General features: G+C 33.1%; 1 protein-coding gene across 5 annotated transcripts in view; it reads left to right on the top strand.

The window, feature by feature from the left end:
- The window catches only part of PCDH9 (protocadherin 9), an 875,477-nt gene that overhangs the window by 306,015 nt on the left and 549,327 nt on the right, over positions 1–20,135 (top strand). For 2 of the 5 annotated variants that reach the window (XM_045839020.1, XM_045839017.1), the window contains exon 3: positions 9,287–9,388. The exons of 2 other annotated variants lie outside the window; for them this stretch is intronic. In XM_045839020.1, coding sequence (XP_045694976.1) covers positions 9,287–9,388 — 102 coding nt within the window. The remainder of the gene's footprint in view (positions 1–9,286; positions 9,389–20,135) is intronic. One more of the 5 variants, XM_045839018.1, reaches the window with a different exon arrangement.

Here is a 20,135-nt window from a genome sequence, read left to right as displayed (position 1 = left end):
GGCAGACTGATATTAAAGACGCACAAGCCTAATGTTAAAAGTTTATTTTTGGAAAGCATATAAGGATGTAACTCTACCATTGCACATTTTATTCAGTTTAGATATTTTAATTTTTCTTTTTATCACAGACATTTCAAAATATAATTAAAATTCTATGTAAAACTATTTCTTAAAAACATTTTTACCTTAAACTTTAGTGTAACATGTACTTTATTTATAGCACATTTAAAATTATATGTATTTGTATAATAAATAATTTATATATTTGAGGGTAAAATCTTTTTAAAAAGATAGTTTTCGTATAATATTAATAAAACAGTTCTATGTAATATATACTCCTTCATATAAAAATATATGCAATTATCTATTAAGAAACAAATAATGTGCATCAAATATGCCTTCACAAGCATGGTATGTACATGTTGCATGTGTGTACATATATGCAAATGCAATTCATATATGACCACCTGGGCATAAAAGAGAAATATTTATTATGTGGAGAGCCCATCACTGTATAACTGAATTCACTTATATCTTAGGCTCATATAACTTTTATTTGCACTTTGATGCCAGTTAATGGGACATGTGATAAACTAATATGTTGTTCTCTAATAAATTAGTCTTGGCATGATATATTTGATACTCTTCAGAACTCCTCAAATTTTAACCAACTCCAAAAGTGCATTGGCTTATCTATTCTTAAGCATTGAGTGACTTGAATGAAAATGAAACTCATCATTTTTCCTTTCTGAAGTCTTCCAATTCAAGTTGGAAACATAACAGAAGACTTCATCTTTAAATCCATGTGAACATAGCTAAAATAGGACCTCTTCCATTATATTTTAATATAAAATAGTTTAGACTATTTTCTGTGTTGAGAAAAAATTTAGTTTTTATTTCTCTTCATGGTATAAATACAATTAAGTGATGAATATATGCAAATTCTCAGGGATTTTATAACAACAAATAATAAACTAAAATGAACTACAAAACAATTGTCTTAAAAAAAACATAGCATGCATAATTAGGATTAACCATGGTACTGAAATTTCTGATACCACATTTCTTTAAATGTCTGAACAGAAGTTAGTATCTCTCTTTAAATGTCTGCAAAATTGCAAAAGCCTATATTACCTACATCCATTTACTTAAAATGCAGAATTAAGTTGCAATGCACAATGCCTACTGGCATTAATAGAGCTTTGCCCAAGCAATATAGCATGTAATCCTTTTGTAATTTAAAACCTTTCAATGTGTTATTGCTTCTTGTGAAATGGCTATACAGTAAGGTATACAAGGAAGGGAACAATGGGGAAAGTGTAAAGTATAGAACATTAGTGTTTAAATATACTTTCTGAGGGATTTTATTTCTATGCATGCCCATAGCAACTGAGTCAAAAGAGATACATAAAACCAATATGCCATCCATGAACCATTTAAGGAAAATGCAATGTGCACAGAGCAGCTACAGTTTTTGGTCTGCATGAAGGTGGTTTTGCATTGCTATTCCTTGGTGAGTAATGACCTAAAATTGTATCCAGTTTATGTATATTAAGTTAGAGAGCTTAGTAGTCATTTTTTATGATGGAATTTATAGTTGAGTGTGAGAACATGCAGGGTCTTATCCATGTATTTCTTTATTTAACAAAATTATGTTCATCCTTACGCTCCCAGCACCTCAAAACCTCTTCCATGAGGACTCTTCAGCACAGTCAGTGTTCAATTCACAAAGGGAGGCTCTGTTACGGTACATTTAGAGAGAACTTACTGGATCACATGGTATAGGGTGTTATGTTAAATTCTTAATTGAACTAACAAAAATTTTACAAGGTTACACAATTACTCTTCTCTTTTTCCCCTCTCTGAATATTTTGTTGGCAACAGGAGACAAAATTAAGCCTAAAATAAGCTCTTTCAAAAGCTGAATGATTATTTTTGGAATATGTCTTCTATCTTTATCTCTGTGCATTTGTGAATACTCCCTGAAGAAAAACCTTGAAAGTCATTGCATAGAAGGAAAATCAACTGAGTAAGCATTCTCAGGGAATGGGCAATATATATAGCATTGCTAAAATTTAGAGGAACCAAAGATATTTATGGCAATAAATTGCTCTCAAATACCACTTAAGCAATAACACAGTGAGAGAAAGTGATTTCTTGGTTATGGTACTTGGCACCTATACATTTTATTAAATTGGTACAATTGTTTGAAAAATGTCAGCCAGCCTATAATAGAGACCATTAAATTTTGGGGTACCATATGCAAGAAGAATTCCTAAACAAAGAAAAAAGAAATAAAATGGTTCATCTGGTACTTCAGCTTGAACCACTTCCTGAATTTCCCCAGACTTTAATTTCACATTCATAGATATTTTTTTCCAATCCCCCTTTTACTCAGATATGTTAACATTTTCCTGATTATAAAGTATTCCTTATATCTTAACTTCTTTGGAACAAATGGGTTCCATTTAGTGTATCAGTAAATAGTAAGTTGAGTAAATATTATACTTTAAAAGTTACCTACTTGCAAAAACAAAGTGCACAATAAGAAATACATATTTTTTATCTGTTAATATCACTTACTTACAGGGAACTATAATGGAGGGGAGCCCATAGGGCTATTTAACGTCCTTGTGGTGAAGGCTGTATAAAAATCAGCTTTTATTTTTTCATAAATCCCTCATGGTACAGTTAGCTTCTTGCAGTTCGTTGAGCAGTGGTGAGTACTTCCACCTGGATAGCCTCTCTACAAACCTGTAGCAAAAATGGACAGGCTCATTGGTACAAAGGAGCAAGAAAGTGTTTTCGAGGAAGAGAGGAACAAAGATACTTTGGCATGTGAAGAAACAGGGAGAAAGAGTCTCTGGACTGAAGAGAGATCTGGAATGGGGATTGTGAGAAGAGTGGAGGAGAATTTGCACCAAGAGAGAAGGGTTAGTGTCATTTCAGGGTGTTTGGAGTATATTCTGGTCAAGTCACATACCAAGGAGTCTGCTGCTCTGGAAGAATCAAGAGGGCAGGCTTGGCAAAATCTACCAGGTAGAGAAATGATACAGGTCCCAGAAGATGAACAGGAGAAAAAAAAATTACGTTAATGAAGTAGGTAAATGCAAACTTATCCACTTAGGTAACATATTACTATAAGGAATTTGCTTCTGGCCAGGAGTTAATAATGGTCTTTTGTTGAAGAAACAAAACCTGTTGAGGAAACCCACAGGTTTGTTTAATGTTTCTATTACAAATACTCTCAATCTATGCTACTAATACATTTAATTTTTGTGATAGCATCTGTAATAAAAATGTCAGTTTGGGTAATGTTAGTTTTGCATGGATTTGTTGGAGACAACACAAAACAAAAAGGAAAACAGGTACAAAGAAATTTTCACACAGAGAACTAGAAACCAGAATAATCTAGGTGAATATGTCATTATAAAAGTTTTGGCCCTGGCTGGCGTAGCTCAGTGGATTGAGCACAGGCTGGGAACCAAAGTTTCCCAGGTTCGATTCCCAGCCAGGGTACATTCCTGGGTTGCAGGCCATAACCCCCAGCAACCGCACATTGATGTTTCTCTCTCTCTCTCTCTCTCTCTCTCTCTCTCTCTCTCTCTCTCCCTCTCTCCCTCCCCCTCCCTCCCTTCCCTCTCTAAAAAAAATAAATTAATTAAATTTAAAAAAAAAGAAGTAGCTATTTGGAAAAAAAAAGTTTTGCATTTATTTATTTATTCTTTTTTCATTTATTATTTCACTTCACTTAAAATATTTAGAAGCTGCCTAGTAATGCTGCAAGCACTATATTATGTGCTGGGGATAAACTGTTACCAAGAATTCCCTTTCTTCTCATGAGGTGAAAAAGAGCAGGACTATATATAAAGGCGGTAGAGAAGGGAATTTGAACCTGAGCCGTAGTACTATAGAAGGACAAACAATCCCGTTTCCTACCTGGCTTTAGAAAAATATTTTCTACTGAAAGAAGAGGACTGACCTAGAGCCAAATCAGAAAGACCTCAAACTTAGGTGGTACTTTTATTTCTGAAGATGAACAACTTCAAGATTTTATAGTTTATAGAGCCCTTTCACAGCAATTACCAACAATCTCGATGAGGTGGATGAAGCAGATTTTTAACAAAATTATGCTGATTTTTTTCTATGTGCTTATTTTCAGATATTTGAAAGATTTAGAGAAAGTTGAGAGAAATAAGAAAAATACCTGTCTCTGGAACCCCAAATTAACACATGCTAATATTTATGTCTCCATTTTTTTTTAAAAAAATGTAGTTTTTAAAGAAGAGAAGTAAAACTTTTTAAAAAAATACACACTCTCTCTATTCTATAGATACAGTTGATATTCCTTTTAAATCCTTTTACTATTCACTTTTTTTTCTCATTCTACCTTGAAATCTATATGCATTCTAGCCATCTATATTTCAGTGATTTGATTGGGTATTTATTTATTTTTAATAAGATTTTTATTTATTTATTTTTAGAGAGGGAAGGGAGGGAGGGAGAGAGAGAGAGAGAGAGAGAGAGAGAGAGAGAGAGAGAGAGAGACATCAATGTGCAGTTGCTGGAGGTCATGGCCTGCAACCCAGGCATGTGCCCTGACTGGGAATCGAACCTGCGACACTTTGGTTCACAGCCTGCGCTCCATCCACTGAGCTACGCCAGCCAGGGCTGATTAGGTATTTATATGTCATTGGATTTTAATATATATACTGTTTCATTTTAAGTCAAAATAAATATACTCAAGCTGAATGAATACTTATGTGTTCACCACAATCTGAAGAGAATTTTTACTTTTTTTGCAAACATATTTACTGATGACCACAAAGTTAACCAATGTAGGAAACATAGAAGATATTAGAGAGAAGACTGTAGATAGAGACCCAAGGCTTCCTGATTTGAGGCAGAGTAAGTTTTAGGATATCGAATAATTATAACAAATTTTCAGAAATGATAAGAACCTACTCTCTGGATCTCTTAAAATACACAGTTGATCAGTTTCTAGAAATACTAAAAAAATATGTACTTTGACATAAACCTGTTTAGAAATGTTCCAAGAATTCTGCCCTTGCCTTCCTTTAAGTGGGAAGTTGCTCATGTTTCTGATGGAGAGAGTAATTTAGAGTCAGGAATCATTGAAGAACATACTTTCTGAGAAAGTACCCAGGACTCATCTGCTCTAGGCTTTTCAATTTTAATAATAACAAATGATACGATAAGGAGAATATGAGAGAAGAGAAGAAAACCATGAGTGTGTGTTGTTCTGGAAGCTAATGGCATAAATGTGTCAAGAAGGAAGGAGCATCCTGTGTGTTGAGTGAGATGAGGACTGAGAATTGCCCTTTGAGTTCTAATGTGGATGTCATTGGTGATCATGATAGATCAGTTTTGGGGCATGGGGATGGTGAGAATTTGATACATGTGGGTTCTCCAAAGCAATGTATGAAGAGAAGTTACAGACACCAAGTGTAGACAATTCTTTGAAGTGGCTTCTTTCTGTAAATGTAAATTTCTAGTAAACCTTTGGGACTTTTGCATCAAAAGTTTTAAGAATATTTTACAATTCTTCATGAAAGGAATTCTTAGTTTCTTAAAACAGGTAGGAAAAACATTTTCAGTGGGAGTTATTAACAGGTAGAATTGTTATTTAATAAAACCCATAGCACAAAAATATAAGGCTACTGCTTCCATAATGATTGCACAAAATTTATAATAGTGCCATTAATTTTTAGCAAACAACTTTGATTTTGTGAGATGGGAACATAAATAATATAGCATGTTGCTGCTACTATAGAGTTGGGTAGAAAATGTAAAGAACAAACCCCTTTTTAGATGCACCTTATTTATTTCTGTAATTTTTTATAAGACTTTTATTGCTTTTGCTACTGTTGACATTTCTCTTGATATCATCACTATGAAATGCTTTCTTAAAATTTTGTGTCAAAAATGAAAGAGCTAATATTCCTGATAATGAGGCAAGTTTGAGTAGGTATTTCTATAGGCACTTGAGGACAATTTTTCAGGAACTGTGAAGGATGTTTGGGGAAAAAAGATTTATCCACATATTAAAATAATGACTATTAATTGTAGGTGATGGAAAACTTCAAACTGATTTTAAAACATAACCAAATGTGTTATGTGTTAAGTGATTTCCATTTAATATGTTTGTTATTGAGTCCTATACCTCTCAAGTTTGATTTACATATGTTTCCTGCAATACTAAATCTGATTTAGCAAATCCAGCTTAACTATATTTTATTATATAGTTATTCATGTCAAAGTTGGCAAGCAGAAGTAATTTTTAGTCAGTGAAATATTGTTGGGATAGAGGAACTTACCTGAGCTCCAGTCATATTGCAAATGCACTCATTTTGCTTAGGTAGGTTAGGAGAGATGGAATAATGTTAAAAGCTCACCCTTGGTACCACCACCGGTTATAAAGCACCTGTTTTATTATTTAGTAGTCTCTCCTTCTATTAAGTACAACCCTATAACTTTTCATCATTGGGTCTACTGTTAAATTTAATACACTAAAAACTTGTGTCCCTATTCTCAAATTTATCCTTATATACTCTATGGTTAAAGCATTATCAAACTACTCACAGCTCACAAGCCATGTCATGAGAATTCACATCTAGTAGCCTTTGCTTATGCTGTTCCTTCTGTCATGAATTCATGCTAACCATGATTCCCTTACTCATCCATCTTCAAGACTCTGACCATATATCAAACCCAGGAGTCTAGTCATTCTCTCCTCTATGTCCCTTAGCACCTGTGCACACATTTTTTAAAACATATTATAAACATATTATAGCATTATTTGTTTCTATGTATGGTTTCCCTGCTAGAGTCATGGTATTACCAATATTAAATACCATATCTGGGTGAACCAATACAATTTTGACACATTGAATGCACTCAGAAAAAATGACTAAAAATAAAAAAAAAATGAATGAACAAAGAGTGGAGTATGTAAATAAATAAGCAAATGAATGTACCCTAGGGAGATATGACAGAGTAGAAATAACTTGAGTCTTGTCACTTAAGGTGTTTTACTGGGTAAATCTTGCACAAAGAGCATTAAATATATCTGAACCCTTGTCTTTCCTACCTGTTAAAAAAGGACTATATCTTCTACCTCTTTGCAGAGGTTTCCCGTGGATAATATATAAAACCTTGTATTTGTATCATAAAGTATTATACAAACATGAGTTTTTCCCTCAAGTTCAGAGGCATTATGTTATATCCATAAAAATACCATTTAATCTATGACAGGTTAAATAAGGAAAGTGAGGAACAAATGGTAAAGAGCAAGAGGAGTGTGGTCAGAATTTCCTGTTAATGTTCTGAGGCCCCGACAAAGACATTTTAACCATAACCCAGGGATTCTAAACTCTGGCTGCAGATTAGCATTATCTGGATATTTAAAAAATATTTTTGCTTGAGCTGTAATTTTTTCAGTGTGAGTTGGAGTTTAGTCATGAACATTTTTTAAAAACTCCCCAGGTGATTCAAATACAGCCAGGCTGAGAGGCACTGGTGGGCCGCTGGAATCGAGCAAATGTTTCTAGGGAGAAAAGCTGCATAATATATGAGATGTTTTTATAAGATTAATCATCACGAGTAGATATGAGGAGAGGCTAGGGACAGGAACTGAGTGATTAAAATGTCTGGAAACATCACAGATGAAAATAACTATTTTAAGGTCTAAACGTTATTTCTTTGTTTTAGAAAGCTAAGGAAGCCCAAGTGTAGAGATACCAGATAGGCCTTCATAATAACAGTTGTTCAGACAAGCTTAGAGTCATTCTAAAAGTTAATATTGGCAGAGCAGTATTCGTCAAACTCTATCTAAAAACTTGCTTAAGTTGCAAGCAGAGGTTAAAATGGCAATCACCATTTCTTTAGTTACCCATGAAGAGTTCTTAGGGGACATAAGTTTTGAACAGGGTTGATATTGTTTGTGGAGAAAACACTAATAAAATAATATTTTTCATGCCAAAAGTTTCTGATATGACTTTGGATTTGAAAGTCATGCCTTCTTAGTCTTCCACATTGTTACTTCTCTTAAATAAACAAATATACGGACAAAAATAAATGAGGTAGTCATTTGATATATTCAAAATGAAATAAAGAATATCCTAATTTTTAAAAATATTTCTGCCTCTTGTCTGGGTTTAATATTAGTTCAAAAAAACTTTAAAATGTAATGCACGTGTTTTGGCATTCTAGTTAGAAAAAATACTGTTTTCCCTAACTTACATCATAAATTTCTTTGTACATGTTGTAGTCTTATGGGAGAGGAACAGTTATGTACCAACAATGAATCTATTTTGGAAGCACTACAATATCTTTTATTAAAGAAATCCTAGAAAGCCTATTGTTATGTTTATAAACAGCCTAACTGCAATGATTATAAATATTCTTTGTCTTGAATCTAGCAAGAGATTTAAAGAAGAAGGAAGCAAGGATAACAGGAAGTAAATATCTTATTTTCCCATAGAAATACTCTTGTGAAGAATATTGAAAAGAGCCATTTTAATATTTTAACAAAGAAAGGCCAAGTCATAATTTAAAATCTTATGTTCTACTATTCACATCTACTTCCAAGTGAATTATTTTAGTTAACCTATTTTTAACAATATATTTGGTACAGAAAAAAGTGCAGTAATATTTTAAGACCTTAAACTTTAGGGTTTTTATTTGTGTCTATTTCAAATGCATCATTTATAAAGGCCATGCATGTCATAGACAAGGTATGAAACAAGGTACCAGAAAGCTGGGTAGTGGCCCAAACTTGTTAAAAATATTTTTATGATTTATATTCTTCATCTGTAAGTGGAGAAAAGGATAATATCTTTGTCACAGGTTAATATGTGTCATATATAGACATATATATGTACACATATTGCTTTGATAATGTTGCTTACAAATAGTATTGTGTAAGGTATTATTAAGCTTAGCTATTAGATATAAGCTTTAGCTACTAAAATCATCAACATAATAAATTAATATTGCTTAAACAAAGACAGTATAAAAATAAAATGACTGCATCTTAGATTTCTTTAGTTTTAGTGAAAACATTCTGACAATTTGTTTATTTTTGGTTCATTTTTTATGTTTTCAGTAAAAGCTCAATATTAATGCATGTGCTTATGAGTATACAGTTGACCCTTGTTGGTTCAAGTTGTACTACTTAATTAGCCTCTTAGCAAACAACCATGTCTCTCAATAGACACTCTAAATGTGGAGTAGTTTGTCACAATTATTTGGTAATCTCTTTCAGTGTAACTCACACAGCAAAAGTGACAATATTCCTGTCACTCCTCAGAAATGTCCCAGCTCTGCGGGTTTCCACATTCAGGAGAATGAAGAAAGCCATTACGAGGTATGCCATATCTCTATAGAGACCATACTAGTACTGAGGAATATGTATTTTCCTAATGATTTTAAGTACAAGTTAACTACCACAAATACTTTCTTTGGTGGCCTCTTTTCTGTTCATATTTTTATATTAGGACTTCTTAAACAACTTTAAAAACAGTTTTAGAACAAAAAGTAAATGATAATCTTTTTCTTCTTTGGTGATGGTCCTACTATTGAAGTCAGTATAGTGTTGTTGTCATTGAATACAAAGTGTTGAGTTTTATCTGTTTTTGTAGAAAATAATAGGCGACTTTCAAGAGTTATATGTTCTTAATTTATTTTTATTAGTTGAGCTAAAAGATACATCTCTCAGTTGAAAGACTGATTTACTTCATCCTCTGCATTCAAGGAAAATAAAGAAATGGTGTTAAATATAAATAGGATAAATTGGATTTTTTATTAATCTTTTCACTTTTTTCTACTTTTCTCAGCTTTTCTTTTTTAATGAGCCTATTCACTGTAAAATGTCGATTCTTTCTTTCTTTTTTTCTTTCTTTTCTTTTCTTTTTTCTTTTTCTGTCCCCTCTTTCCCTTCTTTCTTTCCCCCCTTCTTTTCTTCTTTCCTTGCTTTCTTTTGGGAGGGCTATTTTAGCACCAATTATTCTAACCTGACTGGATGCAGAAATCTGTTACCTTTAATTTTATTATTTTTAAATTATGGTATAAAGCACATAAAAATTTACCACTGAAATAATTTTTAAATGTGTAATTCAGTAATGATAAGTATGTTCACATTGTGAAATAAAATACTCATATTTTTAAGGAATGTATTTCAGTAGTTACATTTGTTTCACCTCTTTTTCATAGTCATGACATAATGTAGATAGATAGATAAATAAATGATAGATAATATGTATGTGTGTATATGTATGTTTGTGTTAGTGTATATTCTATTTTCTGTTGTTGCTAGGTTTTCTCCCATTCACTTCAAGGTATTGTAAGCACTTCGATTTTAATTAGCAGTACAGTGGGGAATTTTTACACTTGTTTTTGTCAACTAAAAGAACCTATCATTTTCAGAAGCCTTAGTAGTAATGTAAGTCAGACAAACTATTGTGATTAATAAAAATTTTAGTGATAAGTACCTCCTGTTTGGACACATCATTAACTGAGGTCGAAAAGGTAAAGTGATGATTTCAACAGCTTTATCTCTTTATTAGTCCTTCACATATTTGTCTTCTTTTTATTTATCCTTATGTGGATCTAACTATTCAGAGACATCCCTCCAAACTGCAGCATGTACTCTTCTTCCTATTTGGCTTCTATTTTTGTCTTTATCTCTCTTTCTTCAAAATTTTTAGTCACGTGACATTTGGGAGAAGAACCATACTTTTTCTACTCCTTTGATTTTTCATCATTACTGGTGTGCTTTAAGTGTCTAGAAGACAGGAGTTTCTCCCATTAGTCACCCTTATTTCATCAAGCAATAACACAATAACCCTTACTCCCTGATGATAATAAGTAAGTTTTATCCATAAACAAATAATCATGTAAGTCTTTAAAAAGCCTACCCAAAATGTTCGAAAAGCCACTGAAATCCCAGTGGACTTCAATTTCTACAAATTAGATATACTTTTAAAGTCTTTCCATGGCCATGCTTTTTGAATATTGAATCCCTATGCCCCAAATGCCACTTTGATTGCCCAAGGGGGAGATGGGAAAACTGTTTACTGAAGATTACCTTATTTTTGTAGAGAAATGAAAGGGTCTGTAATTAAAATAATTTTCTATGAAACATGAGTTTTTTTCTATCCCTAGGTATTTATAAAGCCCAAAACGCACAACACAGTCTGTACAGGGTTTATTTGATCAAAGTTCCAGGGAATGCTGACAAGAAAAATAAAAGATATTTAGAGCTGCGGTGTTAATTTATGTTATGATTCTAATTATCAAATAATAGTAAATGTAAATGTATTTCGCTATATTTCTAAACAAATCAGACAAAATTATTTTAGAAATCTGTTACCCCACTAATTATCATTTAACCATCATACTCCAGACCCATTATACTCTGAATGGTTTTAGACCAGGTCATCTGTAAGGTCCTCTCTCTCTTCAGTTGCCTCTGATACTAAATGAAGGTGATGGTTACCACTGATATTTTTGTAGCACATACCTGTGCTAGGTTCTATCTCAGTGTTCTCATGAGTATATTCCACCATCACTGACATTTTATTCTTCATCAGTTAACATTGCTTTTGACCACAATATGACTAGTTTCTTAAGTACATTTTTTTAATGCAGACAGATAATCTCTGATGTTATCTATAAAATCAAACTTGAGGACAGAAATGCCAGCTTTGGAGTTCTATAAAGCATTCTGTGAGATAAGATTTTGGTATAAACACTTAATGACTGCAGACAAACAATAAAGTTTTAATAATCTGTACCTTAAAAGTTATTAATGTAGTATTAATCATTCTTGAGTATTAACAACACAAGTTGATTGCCCTGGCCAGCCTGGCTCAGTTGGTCGAGCATCTGCCCATGAACTGAATGGTTGCCAGGTCGAGTCCACATGTGGACACATGCCTGAGTGCGGGTTTGGTCACAGTTGGGGCATGCAGGAGGGGAAACATTGATGTTTCTCTCTCACATCAGTGTTTCTCACCCTACCTTTCTCCTTCCCTTCCCCTCTCTCTAATAGTAAATAAATAAAATCTAAAAAAAGTATCAAAAGTGATTATAACCTACAAATTGGTGCCTGAGATATGCTGTTATTATTTTTCATTTTATTGAATAATGTGCTAAGTCTGGAGAATGAATGTATCTTACTAATAAGAGGATGTTTGTTCTTTTTACCATTAAAATATTTAATTGTGCCCTGGCTGGTGTAGCTCAGTGGATTGAGCTCGGGCTGAGAACCAAAGTGTCGCAGGTTTGATTCCCAGTCAGGGCACATGCCTGGGTTGCAGGCCATGGCCCCCAGCAACTGCACATTGGTGTTTCTCTCTCTCTCTCTATCTCCCTCCCTTCCCTCTCTAAAAAATAAATAAATAAAATCTTAAAAAAAATATTTAATTGTATAAAACTATACTGTTGTTCAAGTAGAAGAAAACATTTTGGGCCAATTAATGTTGGTTAATCTGAATGAGGTTATTAAATTTGTATTATGACATCAGATATAAAATAAAACCAAAGCTGATAAGATTTTAGCAAGTTTTAACCATACAAATTATTATTATTAACATTCTTAACCTATCATTCTTAACTTAGCTATAATAATTATTGCTTATGGAGAAAAGTTAATATCAGATATTGGGCAATTTTTGTACCAGACACTATTCTAAGCACTTCATAGGTATCACTAAATTTTATCTAACCTAAGATATTACTGAGCATAAAACATGATATAATTTATGCATCACTAAAACAACTCTGTCAATTAAACTCTGGTAAGTACTTATTTATGATTTCTTTAATATGTATTGTGCTTTAAGATATGTTCAAATATAGCTGCAGATCATTTAATCCTGACAACAACCTTATTGGGTAGGTACTATTACTATTTTTTCCCACTTTACAGGTAGGAAAGTGAGGCACAAAAATTTACATAATTTGCTCAAATTCACACAGATAGTAATGAGTGGAGCTGGACTATAATCACTATAGTATGGCTTCAGAAACTACAAGGTTAACTACTCAGTGATAGTTTTTTAAAAGATCACAGGCTCTTTGTCAAGGACCATAAAGAGTGCATATGCGTATTACTGACACATAAATTAAAGACAGGGAAGATGGAGTAGCTTGTCCTAGGTCATACAGCTAGCTAGTGATAGCCTAGAATGAGACTCACGGTTTTAGATTTTGGAATAACTACCTTCAAAGTACATTAATTTTTTCCAGACAAGTGCCTAAGAAAGTATTTCAAATTTGAGATGTTTCTTAAGTTAGATTTTAAATAAGGTGTGGGATTTAAACTATCATGTTTAACTTTTCTCTTTTGAGCAGGTCTTCTGTCATTGGGTACACAGAGCACCAAAATGGTTAAAATTAAAGCAAAGAAATGAATAACTACACACTGTTTTCATACCATGGGTGCATATTACCTTTACTGAGCACCTCTGAGCTATAAATTGTATTGTCATTTCTTATATTTAACTCCCTTTAAAATGAAACAGCGCAGAGGGTAAGCTGGTAGAGCTTTCAGTGTCTATATTCTGCAGTCTGTAGGCAAATGTCTCATAGTCGCTGGAATTCACACAAGACTGCATTTCAGTAGGAGTAGCTGTTCTCTGTCACTGTTTTTGATGCTTGAGCTGAAGTGTTTTTGCAAAATGGTCTAGTGTTCAGTGTATGAATTTTTGAGATAAGAGTTTTTCCTTGTAGCAATAAAATCTGAAAATCAATGTCAGATGGAAATCTTAACTCTCAGAGTTAAGGAGATTGGTGGAAGAGCTTTAAAATAAGTGTGAATTTTAGCTGTCAGACTTTGAAATGGTGGTGGTTATCGCAAGTGTGAAATTCATGGGTGCAGATGGCTGATGAAGATATCCCGGAGAGACCACTGCTCTAACTCTCTGGACCCAAATTGGAAAAATCATTTTGATACAGAAAATATTTCTGACCTTTTACATAAATGTATAATACAGGTTTTGCTGGATGCAGAAATTCATAGAAGTTAAATTACCTTTGGTTTCACAAACCTCCCAAATGTTGTCAGTTGATAAAAGTATTTAATATTGTAAAGTATGTCAAATGGAGAGTGAAAAGAGTGTGTTATAAGAGAAAGGGGCTAAAATGTATGAAACCATTACTATTGCTATGTGTCATGTATTTCACATTTATAGCCTCATTTAGGACAACAGTCTTCAGGTAAATGTTACTTTTCCTAACAAAAAAGGAAGTTATATGTGCGCCTTGAGCTTGAGTCATGAAACCAAAGGCACAATGAAAGGCATGACTACAAAGGGCTTAGCGTTTGTGATACAGCTTAGAATGCTCTTGTTTACATTAACAATGCCAAGTATAGTAAGAGCAAAATGGTAACATAATCTGTTGCTGGAGAGAGAGAAAGTGAGAGAGAATTATAAAGCCAACACATTTTTGCTTTATACCTTATTTGGTCTTGTTTTTCCCTTCTTTTCTTTCCTTCCCTTCCCTCTTCTTTTTTTTTTTCTGCACTTATCACACACTAAGTTTAATGTAAGTAACTAGTCAGAATTTAACAGAATTTAATATATGGCTTTTGCAATAAATACTTGCATTTTTCTATTCATGATGTATTATGTAGTAATGTTACCCAGGTATACTTAAGTTTTAATAAATAAGTATGTTCAGTACTTAGACTAGCTATTACAGTTGTATCACCTTTTAAATTTGAATTATAGGTTAACCATTTGGTAATAATTTTTTGTCATATTTGGGAGTAATAATACAAAGTATGCATTTAATAGATTTTCAATAATGACACAAAATAAATTTCCAAGCCAGTTTATTTTTTTTCTTCATAATAACAACTTTTTTTCTAAATGAACAGGACTGCATCAAACTGAAATGTTTTTGTGCAATGAAGGGAACTATCAGCAAACAAAAAGACCACCTACTCAATGGGATAACATATTTGCACATGACACAGCTCATACAGGGTTAAAATCCAAGCTGTATAGGGGATTCAACACCAAACCAGCCCCCAAATAATTCAACTAAAAATATAGATGGCCAACAGACATATGAAAAGATGCTCCACATCACTAATCATCAGGGAAATGCAAATTAAAACCACAATGAGACATCACTTCACACCTGTCAGAATAGCTACCATCAGTAAATCAACAAAAAAATATTATTGGTGAGAATTTTCAGAAAAGGAAACCCTCATGCACTGTTGGTGGCAGTGAAAGTTAAGGCAGCCACCATGAAAAACAGGATAGATGGCATCCAAAATTATAGGGCTGCCATTCAATCAGCAATCCCTCCTTTAGGTATTTATTTGAAGAAAACAAAAACACTAATTCAAAAAGATGTATGCACCCAATGTTTATTGCAGAATTGCTAATAATAACCAAGATATAGAAATAACCTAGATGTCCATCAATAGATGAGGATAAAGAAGATGGAATAGTACTCCACAAGATAAAAGAATGAAATCTTGTCATTTGCAACAACATGGAAAAACCTAGAGGGGAATATATTAAGTAAAATAAGACAAAGACCTCCTCCCTCTCTCTGTCCCTTCTCCCCTCCCTCCTTTCCTCCCTCCCTCTGACTTCCTCCTTTCCTTCCAAAATATTCAGCAAGTATATCAGAGAAAATGTTATATTATATGCTAAATTCATTATCCTGAGCAGGCAAACACATTCCTCTGTGTCTCAGATGTTATAGTATAAGGGGACATATTCTTATAATATTCAATGTTTCCAGAGAGTGTAAGCAGTAATAAAGTAAGTTATGTTCAAGATTCAAGAAAAATACATGACAGGGTCAATTAACCTAGCAGAGGAAAGTATAATAATGTTATTCTAAGAGTCTAGTAAGTGAATGACCAGGAGTGGTGTGACGTGCAGTGGTGGAAGTAGAGGAAGGTTCCAGCAGATGGTATGTGTGAAGGCCAGATGTTAAGAAGAGGCCTCACACCTTTGAGAAAAGTTCCACTACTTATGTCTCTTTTCAGTCAGATCTCTTTCTTGATTTTGTTATCAAGGCCTCTTCAAGATTACTTCAAAATGCAAGACTTCAAACTTCATTTTCTTAGTTAAGGTGTTATCCATATACATGTTTAATTATTAACAACAATGACTATATAATATTCCTCAGTATGAACTTAATAAAGTGCTTCCCAGATAAGGTAAAGTTAAAGGAGTTCATCATCACCAAACACTTATTATATGAAATGTTAAAGGGATTTATCTAAGAAAAAGCAGAACAAAACTATGATCAGTAAAATGACAACAAACTCACAGCTATTAACAACTGAACCTAAGAAAAACAAACAAAAAAAAAAACAAACTAAGCACATAACTAGAACAGAAACAGAACCACAAAAATGGAGGTCACATGGAGGGTTAGCAACAGGGGAGTGGGATGGGGAGAGGGGGAAAAGGTACAGAGAATAAGTAGCATAGATGGTAGGTAGAAAATAGACAGGGGGAGGGTAAGAATAGTATAGGAAATGTAGAAGCCAAAGAACTTATATGTATGACCTGTGGACATGAACTATAGGGGTGGGTATGTGGTTGGGAGGGTGTGTGCAGGGCAGAGGAAAATAAAGGGTAGAAAATGGGACAATTGTAATAGCATAATCAATAAAATATATTTTTAAAAAATAATTTAATATAGTTGACTTGAAAACTTCAACACACAGTTTTAAACTCAGATATGCATATTTATAGATATATTTCTACAGATTTGTATTTTAAAATAATTTTCAACTATAACAATTTTATTTATATTATATGTAAGCATATATAATTATTATATATAATAAAAGTGATATAGGGTTGCATCTGTGTATAGATGCACACATCTGATTTTATAAATAATTAATAGCCTGTTATTATTAAAGAAAGTACATAATACTGTTTTTTAGAAGCTAGCTAAATGTACTTGAATAATGAACTTCAAGGGAAATTCATGGGAAATTTTTCAGTTGGATTCCCTGTTTTCCAGCAACAGATATAAATCAGCTATCAAATCTTCCCATGGCTCAGTAGTTTTTATCAAGTACTTAACCCTATAAAGGACAGCCATCACCCTCTCCTGTTTATTAAACTTGTTCTGCCAATTTCTTCTTCACCACAGGACAAGTGGGCTTGGCTGTATTCACAGGGAGAGCCACGTTTGACAGGTTTGCTGAGGGTGTCAGCAGTGGGCACAGGCTTGATGGACAGCACCAACACTTGCCGTGGCCTGGCTCCTGCTAATTAGTTGTTTGAAGCCACTCTGTGTGCCACAGGCCTGGTCTTATCATCCCAAGACATCTTTGCAATTCAGAATGACAGCTGTGATGCAGCTGTTCACGGAGAGTGGAGTGTAAAGAGAGAGAGGGAGAGAGCCTTTTAAACAAGTGACAACTGCAGTGCCTTTCACTGAAGGATCCTGAAGATAATAATAAAACAACCAAAATGTAGAATATAAAAATGTGTAAATCAACAATCTGGTGGATCAGCACAGAGACCACATGAGAAATGACAATATATGATATCAGATTGTGGAAATGAGAGAAAAATACAGCTAACACATACTCTTTTTTAACTCAGCTGAATTGCATGTTCTTATGATTAATATGAGTCAGCCCTTTGCTTATGGAACTCACATAGGTATGTGGACTTCTTAGTGGTTCTGCACATCTGTGGATAATAATGTGGAAGCCTGCCAGAAAGCCTCATGTTTAAACTCCTGTAAAGTATATGATCATAAAATTTATTGAGATGCTAAGTATCTCAGGGTATTAAAAACACATTAGAAGTAAAAGTAATACCAATATATATGAGAGGAGAATAGAAATGGAAAAGATAATATATAGAGTTGATATAGGAAGTGGTAACTTTATTTTAGAAAAGTGTACCTGCATTGAAATGATAATGAAGAAAATTCTTTTATATTCATTGATGATGGTGAAGTGTAAGATCCCTTTATAACTATGATTTTAGGATTTGGAAATCCAAAAGAAAGTCAAAGTATCTACTGTTACAAGACCATAATGACTAATTAAATTAAATCAGTATTTTTCATAAGAGCACTTCATATTATAAAATACTCATTTTAATTTCTAAATATTCACCAAGAACAATGTTTTTACAGAAAATACCTAAAATTTTATAAAATAACTTTATTTGTATGTATATATTGTAAGATTTGTAAATATGTTCTAGATTATGATGCAAGCTACAGAAATGTTGATAAAAGATGTTTAAATTTGAAATGGATTTTTAATTGTTGTACTGGTTTTATATGCTTATATAAGTGTCACTATTATATTGTATTGACACATAAAATGATATATATCAGAGGACTTATGAGATACTGTTTGGTGTACCACCAAAATCTGGAAGTAATGGAGGTGAAATTACAACAAGTCTTTTTATCTATTCTATAATACATAATATTATTAATACCAATATAAGAATGTTTTACCTAGTTAAAATGTTTGAAATATTCTTATTCATGCAAAAGAAAAATAATACAGATAATATAAATTACACAAGCTCATTTGACTTTAGATTTATTCTAACTTCATACAATTTTGAGTTTTAAAATGTTAAAACATTTACAAATAGAAGCAGCATAGAATATAATTATCGAGGAAGAGTTATTTGAACTTACTTTTTTTCCCTAGATGTTTCAAACTAACAATCGATGTACAGTATATTGATATGTATGTGTGTTTGTGTTGTGTACATTCAACATGGGTTAAATATAGAAAATTAAGCAGAGAGCTTCTCTCTAAATGTCATTTATTTCTTCAATTTTAGAATTGTCAAAAACCTAAGCCAGCATTCCGTGCCTACAGTATGTTATGAGTGACACAGATGGGTTCTGGGGCCAAAACCAGAAGGAGATCCATATTCAGCAGGTCAGGGGCAAGGCCTGAATCTGAATTTTTAAACAATTCTCACATTTTGCAAATATCCGATGGGTTTTATGTGTAACATGGACAGGACTGAGGGTGGAGATTAAATAATGATTATTATATAGGTCGTATCAATAATTAGTGTCTTGCAATTTGAGGATCAGAACCAACATTTTCTTAACAGAAAAGAAAAGAACAGAACAGAATAAGTTCTATAGATTGAATAACCAGTTACAACAGAATAGAATGAGGAGACAGAAGAAAATAAAAACATTGGAGTCTATGGCATATAAAGTAGTTACTGCTTTATATTATTATTTCACTTAACTTTTATTTCCACTGTACATGTTTGTGTAGGTTTGAATGTTTATACTGGGTTCCTATGTAAAATAGGTTGCTTATTGTGAGTTACAGTCAAAGTTTGAAAGCCATGATAAAAAGGAGATCACATATACCACTTATCACTTATCAGTGAGTCTTAAAAATATTTTGACTATATTACCCAAATGAACTACTCTTTGGGGCAAAATCTCCTGTAACTGTGGTTTTTGATTGAATAAAGGAAAGAATAAAAAGGCAAATGACTTGCACACTATTACACAGCCAATAAGAGGCCATGGCCATGCCACAGCCATGTGAGGCCATTCACATCCAGAGAGTGTGGTACAGGTTGTGCTCTTGGCTGCTGCTCTGATGCTCCTGACAACGACGGTGGCAGGCCCAGGATTTGTGAGCAGCCTCCTGACTCACAGTATAATACAGCACTCTTTCACTTCATCAGTTACCACTCCTGTTAGCCTAAATCCCCAACACAGGTCAGAGTTTATTGGCCTCATGGATCATTTGGCCTATAAAATGTTCCTTGTAAGAAGTGTGTCTAGGCTGAATGAGCTTATGGAGTTCTTCTCTTAATAATGCCCCTTGGTGATTTATAATAGGATTAATGTCTAACTGCACTTAACCAATTTAAAGTGAATGAACCTATTTATATATTTTCAATCTAGTCACTGGTAAAATAATTTGACTATAAAATCATATTCAAAGGACACCTATTAATATTATATTCCATATAACTTATGTTGAAAAACATTGGCTAATATCACCTATATGTTAAACTTAATTTTCTGATGTTATAATTCATACTCTTAAATTTTAAGTGAGACTTCAATTTTAAACAAGATGCATGTCAGAAAATAAT

Source organism: Phyllostomus hastatus, unplaced genomic scaffold (genome assembly GCF_019186645.2).
Source record: "Phyllostomus hastatus isolate PE091 unplaced genomic scaffold, TTU_PhHast_1.1 phas_contig_29, whole genome shotgun sequence".
NCBI lineage: Eukaryota > Metazoa > Chordata > Mammalia > Chiroptera > Phyllostomidae > Phyllostomus > Phyllostomus hastatus.
The sequence above is the reverse complement of the archived record's forward strand: the minus strand, read 5'-3'. Positions and strand labels throughout refer to the sequence as shown.